The 13,522-nt window shown below is 36.5% G+C and overlaps 1 protein-coding gene across 1 annotated transcript in view; it reads left to right on the forward strand.

Annotated features, from left to right (window-relative positions):
• The window catches only part of Ccdc191 (coiled-coil domain containing 191), an 84,058-nt gene that overhangs the window by 32,304 nt on the left and 38,232 nt on the right, over positions 1-13,522 (forward strand). Inside the window, 1 exon segment of the mRNA XM_027935900.3 lies at positions 5,619-5,809. Within this exon segment, the coding sequence (XP_027791701.2) occupies positions 5,619-5,809 (191 nt within the window).

Genomic DNA, 13,522 nt, shown 5'->3' on the forward strand with positions numbered 1-13,522 from the left:
ATTCAGCAACCCACGTGTCACTGCTAATTAGCAGAGACAACAAGGGATTAACTTTGAAATTCTTACAGTATTTGGAAAGTGGGCTTCTTAATTCTCACTCTATTCTATAATGCATTTTTGTTTTTTTAAAAAATAAGATTAGAAACTCTATAAACTTTCTCGCTTATGAAAGTTAGAGAGAATAATGAAAGATAGGGTGACATAGACCTAAATCTTATTTTCTGGGTGGAGGGAGATTTTGATTTGCTGATTTGGCTAGATTTTTCTATTAGAAAGTAAGATGATAATGACTCAAAGAAATCATTGTTGATAGTTCACTATGGCATAGCACTATCCAAAAGCCCACCCCAAATTCAACCAATGAAGCATAGAGATGAATGGAAAAGAAACTTGTATTTTTTTCCTGACAGGATGATGAAAACTGTAGTTAAGTAACTCATTCATCATATAGCATGATTCCTTTTCAAAGATGTTACTTTTATCAGAACTTCCTACACACCACTGAAGCAAAACCATTTCTGAACTGACACGTAGCAACCATCCTCTCAACAGTATCTATATTTGAGGAGGGAAGTAAAGGGAATACCTCTGCAAATAAAACTGAAAAAAAAAAAAAGAAATGCCAACATGGGGATTCATGAAACTCTCCCCTTCAGGTTCATTGAAAAGGGCAATGTGTGGGATGCATTTTGGGAGGCATTTGAAGCATAATTATATATTACTTTAGCCAACTCTAGAAATTTTTCACTTACAGTTATCTGTTGGGGCAAGAAGGTTGCTTGTTTATTTGCTGTTGTCTGCCTTTCCTCATCCTATGAGGAACCCAGATCTCCCAGAGGTTCCTATTAAACGTGGATTATATATACTTTTTTATCTTTTGGAAAAAGCACTGATTAAAATTTACTTTTAAAATTTGAAAAAAAGAGCCTTTGGCATAAATGGAGTCTGTTCTCTAAAGTTTTACAGAGTAGAATATCTTTTTCCCTAAACACTAGACACTTGGGGTGAATATTCATAAGGATCTTGAGTGGGTGAGGAACAAATGACATCATGTCATTGTCTTACTGTCAGACTACCCTGGGAGTGAACCAAGCACTTGTCTGATATATTTTGAGGTAAGCTTTGTTCTTGGAATAGTTTGTGTGTGGCCGTGGTGGAGAAGGGTGGGCAGGTTCTAGGGATTGGTGGGAAAGAAATTCTTGAAGGGAAAGAGAAGACAATGGGGAGCTGTAGGTTGGCCTTCTGTAAAGACAATGTGTCATGAGAACTGGTCCAGGCTATGTGGGGAAAGAAGCTCTATCCTAATAATAGTTAGGTTTTGGGTTGTATTAAGGTCGTTCTTCTTTAAAAGAGGCTAGAGCCATCTATTGGTTAAGCATTTACTATATGGTGAGACTAAGGAATTGCTGCCTGAAACTGTACTACTTCTAGAGTGAGACAGAATATTAGATAAATACAGCAATATTGTTGATTGAAACTTCTTAGCAGAATTAAGAAGAATTTACAAAATGTCCTTATGTTACTGGTACATATTGACACATTTATGAGTAAAATGATATAATGTCTGATGTCTGGGATTTATTTTTAAATACTCAAGGAAAAAAAAAGGTGGTGGGAGACAGACGGAACATGATTGGCAAAATGCTGATAATTTTTGAAGCAGAGTGAAGATTTATTCTTTTGTTCTACTTTTGGATATGTTTGTTAAATTTATGTAATAAGGGCTTTTTTTAAAAGAAGAAGGATAAAAATTTAAATACAGAAGTTTCACACAGCAGTGATCGTTAAAGTTTGAGTCTCTAGGCTTTTCCTTGGAACCCAACAGCCAGTCCAAATCTTAACACTGTGTTCTAGGAACTCAATTATTTTCTCTACTGTAATTAGCTATAACGTCAATGTATATGGTTGTGGGTGGAGTGATGCCATGATTTCTTCTCTATTCTTTGGGGCAAAATTATGGAAACCAGGAATAGGATTGATCACAGGGTACTTCTTTTCATGCCAGATTCAGGGCTGGTCCTTCCCACTGGAAATTTATCTTGCCGTGGTAAATATCCTTCTCTATCCAAACCCCAGCCTATTTGTAACATCTGTGGGGTCTCTTGCCTAGCTACAGTGGTCCTCAAAAGGAAGAAGAGAAGTTAGGGAGTGCTTCCTTTTGTAGCAATAGAATGTCTGTCTTTTGGGAACAGGAGCAACAGGAGTTATTTGGAGGCAAGGAGTGGTGTGGCTTTCTTCCTGGCATTTGAGCCTTGGCCAGCTCCCCTAGACCACTAGTTGTACCACAGTTAGTTCCATTCAGTGAAAATAAATTGTAAACTTGTTGACATTTTTGTCCTCTTCACAATTCATTGTTTATTTTTCCATGACAGAGAATTTTGATGCAATTATCACTGAGCTTTCTGACAAAAGGGAAATAGCTGAGGAATTTTGATGAGTTATCCACTTCATTAATCAGAACAAGCATCTCTAGTGACAGGGTTAGAATTACAATGAAGATTAGATAGCAAATTGCTGTTCCACCTAACGTCAATCATTTGCAGTGACAGCAGTGTGATTACACTTCAGGGAAGAGCTTTTCTTGCCAACAGAACGAGGGCAACTCCAGTGCAGGTAATAAATTTAGCAGGGTGAGCTGTCATTTCTTCTCTTGAGTAGAATCCTTAACAACCAAATGATGTCTTGTGGAAGATTTTAAGGGAAGGAAAGCATTTTACTTAAAACTTTCTAAATTTCGCGTTGTAGTATTTTATTTTAAAAAATCATTATAGATATGTACTTAGGAATAGCTCACCCCCACAGTGATTTTTGGTACTTTTACCTATCTCAAGTCTTAGTTACCAGAGCTTCTGATAAACAGATGGTAGAAGTTAGGAAATGAATACATAATATATTTGAAAATGTATTGAAATTTTTTTTAATCTTATTCAGAAAGAAAGTAGGAAAGAAATGGAAAGCAATCAGACTAATTACTGAGCTGGTTAAAATTTTAAGGTCTCTTGGCTTAAATGGAATACATTCCTCTTTCAACCTAGTTATGGTGTTAAATCATAGTTCTGTTTCAAAGAGCAAAGACATACAACACTACAATAGTACTAGAATGTAGAGCTGAAAAAGAGTGGCAGACCTGGAAGCAGCAGAATTAGGTGGGGGAGGAGGAATAGAGAGAATAAGTAGATCATGTCAGTAAAGTATGCCACTTCTGCTTTTCCTTCGAAATGAAAACAGAAGGGCTAAGAGTGGATTTCTTTCCCAAGTACATTCATGGGACTCAGGTTTACCTGAATAATGTTTGCTGTGAATCAAGAATAACTAAGCAGCTATCTGATTTGTACTTAATTTCTTTTTATTTAAATTTTAATTTTTGAAATTGAAAAGCTTTTGAGCAGGCAGGAAAAAACCAATAGCAAGTCAATTTCAAGAAAACAGTTGCTCTGTAAGTCTGTCACTTTGTTGCTGTTAACTTCTGTGTCATGAAACTGAATAATAGACCTTTAAAACTGATTTTGCTCTCAAAGTCTCATACTAGGTATTTTAAAGAAATATGTTAACTAAAGAATTTATAAACTCCAGTTTTTCTCTCCTAAGTTCAGATAAGTTTCTAACCAGTGCCCTTCTACCATGTTAATTTATATAAAGAGTTTTCTTTCATTACAAAAACCACAAAGAATTTGCCCTTCATTTTTAGGATTGGTTAATTACCAAATAGATTAATCAGGATAATACAATGTTTTAATTTTAGTCTCAGATATCCCACTTTCTATTCCTCTCTTTCCTAGCTAACTCAGGTATACTACTAACTCTTTATCTTGTGAGTTTAGTCATTAACCCTTTCTCCACTTGAAGTTTTAACTTGCTGAGGTAAATCATAAGATTCTTTTCAATTTCCATTTTGTCACGATCTAAGAATTAATAAAATTACACATGTTTAAAAGATAAAGGGCTGGGGATATAGTTTAATGGTAGATCACTTGCCTAGCATGCATAAGGCCCTGGGTTTGAAAACTCCAAAGCAAAAAAATAATACATGGAAATTACTTAAGCTTTATAGACAAGAGTACTGTAGAAATCCAAAGACACTACTAATAGTGTTATTGTCTAGGTGGATTATGTTTGTAATACTCCATCATTAGAAATAATCCAAGAGTTAAAATTAGAGACAGCTATGCATAGAATATTTTACCTCGTCACTCAATAGGAATCTTTTTATCTGGATAGACATAGATTATTTTCTTTTGACAGTGTCACATGCGAACATCATTTTTATGCTGTATTTTGTGAGATAAGAAATAGTGGAAAAAAGCATATCCCCTCAACCTGGCAGCTGTCTATCTTCTCCTTGTTATGATTAAAGGCATATCCCATATTCAGCAAATCTACTTTTCTCCTTCCCTTCTTCCTCCCTCCTTTCCTTCCTCCCCTCCTTTCTAAGATCTAAGGTGAAGGTCTAGAAAATATGCCCTCATTTGACATAATGACAAGGGAACAATTTTTTTTAAGCTTACCATCCATGGTTTCTCCCAATGAGAAAGTATAATAAAGAATATCGTATATTTTTATAAAGAAGGAAGCAGTAAATGGGCTGGCCCTGCTGAAGTCTTTGAAGCTGGTATCAAGCATCACTCGTATTTTCAATAAAGTCACTTCCCAAGAGTTTACCTCCTGTTTTAGTCTCCCCACACTCAGATTTGCCATTCTTATTTAGGAACCTATTTTCTTTTCTCAGGAGGCTCACAGTATAGTGGAAATCAGTGAACTGGTGATTATGACACAGTGTGAAGAGTGTTTTGATTGAAGACAGCATAGATGGCCTTGAGAACACAGTAGGTCGGCAGTTACATTTGGGAAGAGGGTTGGTAATAGAAGAGTTTTCTGAGAGAGATGACTCCTAAAGTAGTCAGGCAGAAAGAGGACTAAAAAGAAAGACAGAAAAATTAGCATGAACATAGATAGTGAAATAGTATGGTTGGTATTAAAGCCAAGAGCTGAAAGGAAGGAACATAAATTTTGTTGTAAAGATAGAATAGATAGACAAGGACTAGGTTGCAGTGATTTTCTTAGACTAAGATCATGAGTAACACTGAGGACATCCTTTGGGTTGATAGACCTTATCTAAGTTGGTCTCTCTAAACCTCCTCACTAAAGTCTAACATGGTCATCAGTAGCCCAGCTAAAATTGTTGCTTTTAGCTATCTTGTACTCAGGGATATCAGTGGTGCCAGGAACAGGAATGAATTAAGTGGTTGACATTTTAAGCTCCAAGACAGCCTGGCAGTGCAAATCATGTTGGAAGCAGGTCTTTCAAGGCTCTCAAGTGCCTTAGTTCGTGTTTTAGATATGACTTGTGTCTCCAGTTTCCCATGAGACTGGTGCCTCACAATGGAAATTTGGAATTTTGGTTTAAACTGAGAGACTGAGAACACCTCAGTTGCATGACTTGGATAATTCTCATCACTATAAATGTAAAGGAATTTTTCTTTGTTCTCTTCTATCAAGATCAAAGTTTCTAGATTTATTAGAAAAAGTGTGAGGGGAAAATCTGAGGAAAGGACTCTCAATACTAAATATTAGAAACACTAATACACATTAGTGGTGATTTTCCAATATTTTTTCTGCAGTGTCAAAAACGGTATTTCTCTGCCTGGCACAAGCTGATTCTTGATCATAGGATTAAGCTGGGGAAAGCTGGGACCTTATCTGACTGGAAACTCCAACTGAAGGTCCTGAGAGCCTGGAGAGACTACACAAGATCCCAGAAGTTGGAGAGGGAGACTCAAGCCTTGGAAAATGATCTTCGGGAAGAAAACAGGTACCATTACTTATACCATAAAAATCCTTCTAGTGGGTTTAACTAGGGCATCTTTTCCTCCTGAAGAATCTAGAAATAAATTCTAAAAATGCTGCTCACTAGAATTATCTTAACTACTTATAAAATTTGGTAATTAGTTTTTCTATGTTACATTTCAACTAGAAAAATTTAAGTGAAAATTCCAAGCAAACAAAATTATCTGATTAAAAACTAATGTACCTAATTTTCTTTCTTTAAAAGAAGCAAGTATTAGACTTTTCCCTAATGCTAATCTCGCCACATTGCACTTTGGACCATCGTATGCTTCAAAGAGGGAGTTTGATTTATATGCCAATAATCTTCATTGATAGAAATCACTGTCTGCACATAGAATGTTAATTAAGGACACAGGGAACATCCATCTGGGAGGGCCAACCTGCCAAGAGTGATTCCTCCCACTCTACTGTCTTTTGTTCCACACCTTATTTAGAGGTTTTTGATGCTTTTATATTGGTTCTCTCTTATACTTATAACAAGCACAAGAAACAAAATTTATCCTTAAATGAAGCTTTCTTTATTCCATGATAAATTAAATACCTTTTCTTCTTATTTCCAAGTTCATCTTTGCATTCTGTTTTTTGTTTGTTAGATAGTGCTAGGTATTGAACCCACACATACTAAGCACATTCCACATGCTCTACCACTGAGTTATACCTCACAGCCCCACCCACTTCATCAACTTTATATTCTAGAATCAATATCATAGATATAGAAGGAATTATCTGTTTATTTGGGGGCTTCATGTTCTTATGTGTAACCATTTTCTCCTGGCAACTCTGACATTCATTCAGAATGAAATATGGAAGTGTTGTTACTTAGAAGGGCATGATGCCCCCTGGAGCTTTGCAACCACATGACAACATCAGGCACTAGGGAAGTACAGAGAAGACTGGCACATATTCCTACATAGTTGTATGGAGGAAACAAGATCTAGAGACAGTACAGGTATTGAGCACTATTGCAAACAGAGGAATACATCCCCTTTTGCTGCTAAGAATGTGGCACAGAGAAACACTGCTGTGGCCAAGGAAACTCCTTAAGAGTGCCAGGAAAAACTCTGACAAGAAGATGGGATTTGATCTGGGTTCTTTCTGGTAAACAGGATGTTTCTGGGTGGGTTTGGGAAACTGGGTGGTGGCATGAAGCATAGCCACCTGGATTGGATGGAGATCTTTAAGTATATAGCTGTCAAGTCCTTCAGTTTCTGAATGTCTTTAAATGCCAGAACAAGGTAGATCTTCTTTAGTAATAAAGGTGAATTCTTGAAGATTTTTTTTTAAGTGAAAAGGTAGTCACTTTCGCTTTCTGCAGTATTCTGGGTGAAATCTTCAGAGTAGGGGTGGGGTGGGGGTCCATGTAGAAATCTCACCTATAATTTGTTTCCAGAATCTCAAGGCTTAGTGCTTGATATAAAGAATTGGGAAGTTGCTTACTGAAAAATGAATGATGTCAGGATTTGTTGGACAAAGTAGGCAAACTGGAAGTGTTATAATGTGGAAGCAATGTGAGTGAGGGCATAAAGTGAATAGAAACTGAGATGGCAAAGTTAAAAGCAGACTGAGATTTACATGCTAGAAGAAATTTGTAGAAGAAAAATCTGGAGAATTTAGGATTCCATTCCAATTAAACTGTTTAAATATAAAAGCACTAAATGGGGATTTCATAATAGCATGACGTGCCAATTTTTTTTTTTTTAAAAGATCTTCTCAGAACTTTGCGTCTCATATCTGTGAATTATTTTCAGGTGTCTATTTTTAAATGTTCAGAATGGGTACCAATCTTTTTCCATAACTGCCAGAGTTAGAAAATATTTAACTTATAATAATTTTTTACTACAAAGCTTTAGAACAAAAAATATCCTAGATCAGGAAGGCACCTCAAGAATTGTCTGATCTAGCCTCTCATTTTACAGATAATAAAAGGAAGGCTGGGAGAGAATAAGTGACTCTGTTAATCCAAAGCTAAGAGTGACTAGTCCAGGACTAGAGTCCTATCTTTTTGATGTGAGTCAGATGCTTTTTCCTATACCACACTGTTAAAATAAATAGTGTCTAGGCTGTGATTCCCTGATACATCCATCTTTTTCAACTGTTCTGAAATTTGGATTATAGCAGATAAAAACTAAGATTGGTAAATTATTAAGTAACAGGTCATCCTAGAAACATATGAGAAAAAAGGAGCCATTCTACCCAGACTTTCCTTCGTGCCACTTTCCTCTAAATCCCCGGCTCTCTGCACATTGGTAGAGTTTTCAAGCATTTTTTTAATATTTATTTTTTTAGTTATAGGTGGACACAATATTTTAATGTGGTGCTGAGGATCAAACCCATTGCCTCACGCATGCTAGGCGAGTGCTCTACCTCTAAGCCACAACCCCAGCCTTTGAAGCATTCTTTCTCAATTGTGAGCTCAAGGGAGAGGAGAGAACATTTATTATAATGAGTTCATCATTATACAAACTTAATTCTTATCACATGGACAAAACACACTGACTTGGGGGCCCATCCCCTGGGTGTCCTTGAGATCATTGTTTTTTTTTTTTTTAATTTTTTATTGTTGGTTGTTCAAAACATTACATGTTTCTTGATATATCATATTTCACACTTTGATTCAAGTGGGTTATGAACTCCCATTTTTACCCCATATACAGATTGCAGAATCACATCAGTTACACATCCATTGATTTACATATTGCCATACTAGTGTCTGTTGTGTTCTGCTGCCTTTCCTATCCTCTACTATCCCCCCTCCCCTCCCCTCCCCTCCCTTCTTCTCTCTCTACCCCCTCTACTGTCATTCATTTCTCCCCCTTGTATTATTTTTCCCTTTCCCCTCACTTCCTCTTTTATGTACTTTTGTATAACCCTGAGGGTCTCCTTCCATTTCCATGCAATTTCCCTTCTCTCTCCCTTTCCCTCCCACCTCTAATCCCTGTTTAATGTTAATCTTCTTCTCCTGCTCTTCGTCCCTACTCTGTTCTTAGTTACTCTCCTTATATCAAAGAAGACATTTGGCATTTGTTTTTTAGGGATTGGCTAGCTTCACTTAGCATAATCTGCTCTAATGCCATCCATTTCCCTGCAAATTCTATGATTTTGTCATTTTTTAATGCAGAGTAATACTTCATTGTGTATAAATGCCACATTTTTTTTATCCATTCGTCTATTGAAGGGCACCTAGGTTGGTTCCACAGTCTTGCTATTGTGAATTGTGCTGCTATGAACATCGATGTAGCAGTGTCCCTGTAGCATGCTCTTTTTAGGTCTTTAGGGAATAGACCGAGAAGGGGAATAGCTGGGTCAAATGGTGGCTCCATTCCCAGCTTTCCAAGAAATCTCCATACTGCTTTCCAAATTGGCTGCACCAATTTGCAGTCCCACCAGCAATGTACAAGTGTACCCTTTTCCCCACATCCTCGCCAGCACTTGTTGTTGTTTGACTTCATAATGGCTGCCAATCTTACTGGAGTGAGATGGTATCTTAGGGTGGTTTTGATTTGCATTTCTCTGACTGCTAGAGATGGTGAGCATTTTTTCATGTACTTGTTGATTGACTGTATGTCCTCCTCTGAGAAGTGTCTGTTCAGGTCCTTGGCCCATTTGTTGATTGGGTTGTTTGTTATCTTATTGTCTAATTTTTTGAGTTCTTTGTATACTCTGGATATTAGGGCTCTATCTGAAGTGTGAGGAGTAAAGATTTGTTCCCAGGATGTAGGCTCCCTATTTACCTCTCTTATTGTTTCTTTTGCTGAGAAAAAACTTTTTAGTTTAAGTAAGTCCCATTTGTTGATTCTACTTATTAACTTTTGTGCTGTGGGTGTCCTATTGAGGAATTTGGAGCCCGACCCCACAGTATGTAGATCGTAGCCAACTTTTTCTTCTATCAGAAGGCGTGTCTCTGATTTGATATCAAGCTCCTTGATCCATTTTGAATTAACTTTTGTGCATGGCGAGAGAAAGGGATTCAGTTTCATTTTGTTGCATATGGATTTCCAGTTTTCCCAGCACCATTTGTTGAAGCTTCTATCCTTCCTCCATTGCATGCTTTTAGCCCCTTTATCAAATATAAGATAGTTGTAGTTTTGTGGATTGGTTTCTGTGTCCTCTATTCTGTACCATTGGTCCACCCGCCTGTTTTGGTACCAGTACCATGCTGTTTTTGTTACTATTGCTCTGTAGTATAGTTTGAAGTCTGGTATCGCTATACCGCCTGATTCACACTTCCTGCTTAGCATTGTTTTTGCTATTCTGGGTCTTTTATTTTTCCATATGAATTTCATGATTGCTTTCTCTATTTCTACAAGAAATGCCGTTGGGATTTTGATTGGCATTGCATTAAACCTATAGAGAACTTTTGGTAATATCGCCATTTTGATGATGTTAGTTCTGCCTATCCATGAACGGGGTATATTTTTCCATCTTCTAAGATCTTCTTCTATTTCTCTCTTTAGGGTTCTGTAGTTTTCATTGTGTAAGTCTTTCACCTCTTTTGTTAGGTTGATTCCCAAGTATTTTTTTTTTATTTTTGAGGATATTGTGAATGGAGTGGTTGTCCTCATTTCCATTTCAGAGGATTTGTCGCTGATATACAGGAATGCCTTTGATTTATGCGTGTTGATTTTATATCCTGCCACTTTGCTGAATTCATTTATTAGCTCTAATAGTTTCTTTGTAGACCCTTTTGGGTCTGCTAGGTATAGAATCATGTCAACTGCAAATAGTGATAATTTAAGTTCTTCTTTTCCTATTTTTATGCCTTTAATTTCTTTCGTCTGTCTAATTGCTCTGGCCAGTGTTTCGAGAACTATGTTGAACAGAAGTGGAGAGAAAGGGCATCCCTGTCTTGTTCCAGATTTTAGAGGGAATGCCTTCAGTTTTTCTCCATTCAGAATGATGCTAGCCTGAGGCTTAGCATAGATTGCTTTTACAATATTGAGGTATGTTCCTGTTATCCCTAGTTTTTCTAGAGTTTTGAACATAAAGGGATGCTGTACTTTGTCGAATGCTTTTTCCGCATCTATCGAGATGATCATATGGTTCTTATTTTTAAGTCTATTGATGTGGTGAATAACATTTATTGATTTCCGTATATTGAACCAGCCTTGCATCCCAGGGATGAATCCTACTTGATCATGGTGCACAATTTTTTTGATATGTTTTTGTATCCGATTCGCCAGAATTTTATTGAGGATTTTTGCATCTAGGTTCATTAGAGATATTGGTCTGAAGTTTTCTTTCTTTGAAGTGTCTTTGTCTGGTTTAGGTATCAGGGTGATGTTGGCCTCGTAGAATGAATTTGGAAGTTCTCCCTCTTTTTCTATTTCCTGAAGTAGCTTGAAAAGTATTGGTATTAGTTCCTCTTTAAAGGTTTTGTAAAATTTTGCTGTATACCCATCCGGTCCTGGGCTTTTCTTAGTTGGTAGTCTTTTGATGGTTTCTTCTATTTCCTCGATTGATATTGGTCTGTTTAGGTTGTCTATATCCTCCTGACTCAATCTGGGCAGATCATATGACTTCAGAAATTTATCGATGCCTTCACTATCTTCTAATTTATTGGAGTATAAGGATTCAAAATAATTTTTGATTATCTTCTGTATTTCTGAAGTGTCTGTTGTGATATTGCCTTTTTCATCCCGTATGCTAGTAATTTGAGTTCTCTCTCTTCTTCTCTTCGCTAGCATCGCTAAGGGTCTGTCGATTTTGTTTATTTTTTCAAAGAACCAACTTTTAGTTTTGTCAATTTTTTCAATTGTTTCTTTTGTTTCGATTTCATTAATTTCAGCTCTGATTTTAATTATTTCTTGCCTTCTACTTCTTTTGCTGTTGTTTTGCTCTTCTTTTTCTAGGATTTTGAGATGAAGTATGAGATCATTTATTTGTTGGTTTTTTCTTTTTTTAAGGAATGAACTCCAAGCAATGAATTTTCCTCTTAGAACTGCTTTCAGTGTGTCCCATGGATTCCGATATGTTGTGTCTGTGTTTTCATTAATCTCTAAGAATTTTTTAATTTCCTCCTTGATGTCTTCTATAACCCATTGATCATTCAGTAACCTATTGTTCATTCTCCAAGTGATGTATGCTTTTTCCTTCCTTCTTTTATCGTTGATTTTCAGTTTCATTCCATTATGATCAGATAGGATGCATGGTATTATCTCTACTCCTTTATATTGTCTAAGAGTTGCCCTGTGACATAATATATGATCTATTTTTGAGAAGGATCCATGTGCTGCTGAGAAAAAAGTGTAACTGCTTGATGTTGGGTGGCATATTCTATATATGTCAATTAAGTCTAGGTTATTAATTGTGTTATTGAGTTCTATACTTTCCTTATTCAACTTTTGTTTGGAAGATCTGTCCAGTGGCGAGAGAGGTGTGTTGAAGTCTCCCATGATTGTTGTATGGTGGTCTATTAGACTATTGAACTTGAGAAGAGTTTGTTTGATGAACATAGCTGCACCATTGTTTGGGGCATATATATTTATGATTGTTATGTCTTGTTGGTGTATGGTTCCCTTAAGCAGTATGTAGTGTCCCTCTTTATCCCTTTTGATTAACTTTGGCTTGAAATCTATTTTATTTGATATGAGTATGGACACTCCTGCTTGTTTCCGAAGTCCATATGAGTGATATGATTTTTCCCAACCTTTCACCTTCAGCCTATGTATGTCTTTTCCTATCAAATGCATCTCCTGTAGGCAGCATATTGTTGGGTCTTGTTTTGTGATCCATTCTACTAGCCTGTGTCTCTTAATTGGTGAGTTTAAGCCATTAACATTTAGGGTTATTATTGAGATATGGGTTGTTCTTCCAGCCATATTTGTTTATTTCTGTTACTAAACATGGTTTGTTTTCCTCTTTGATTATTTTCCCCCCCTTTACTGTCCTACCTCCCACTGTTGGTTTTCATTGTTATTTTCCATTTCCTCTTCCTGTAATGTTTTGCCAAGGATGTTTTGAAGAGATGGTTTTCTAGCTGCAAATTCTTTTAACTTTTGTTTATCATGGAAGGTTTTAATTTCATCTTCCATCCTGAAGCTTAATTTCGCTGGATACACAATTCTTGGTTGGAACCCATTTTCTTTCAGTGTTTGAAATATGTTATTCCAGGATCTTCTAGCTTTCAGAGTCTGTGTTGAAAGATCAGCTGTTATCCTGATTGGCTTACCCCTAAGTGTAATCTGCTTCCTTTCTCTTGTAGCTTTTAAAATTCTCTCCTTATTCTGTATGTTGGGCATCTTCATTATAATGTGTCTAGGTGTGGATCTCTTATGATTTTGCACATTTGGTGTCCTGTAGGCTTCTAGGATTTGGGATTCTGTCTCATTCTTCATGTCTGGGAAGTTTTCTCGTATTATTTCATTGAATAGATTGCTCATTCCTTTGGTTTGGAGTTCTATACCTTCCTGTATCCCAATGACTCTTAAGTTTGGTCTCTTAATGTTATCCCATATTTCTTAGATGTTCTGCTCATGGTTTCTTAACAGTCTTGCTGAGCTGTCTATGTTCTTTTCAAGTTGAAATACTTTATCTTCATTGTCTGATGTTCTATCTTCTAAGTGTTCTACTCTGCTGGTAGTATTCTCAATTGAGTTTTTAAGTTGGTTTATTGCTTCCTGCATTTCTAGGATTTCTGTTTGTTTGTTTTTTATAACCTCTATCTCCCTGTATAGTTGAT

The sequence above is a fragment of the Marmota flaviventris genome, chromosome 8 (genome assembly GCF_047511675.1).
Source record: "Marmota flaviventris isolate mMarFla1 chromosome 8, mMarFla1.hap1, whole genome shotgun sequence".
Lineage (NCBI taxonomy): Eukaryota > Metazoa > Chordata > Mammalia > Rodentia > Sciuridae > Marmota > Marmota flaviventris.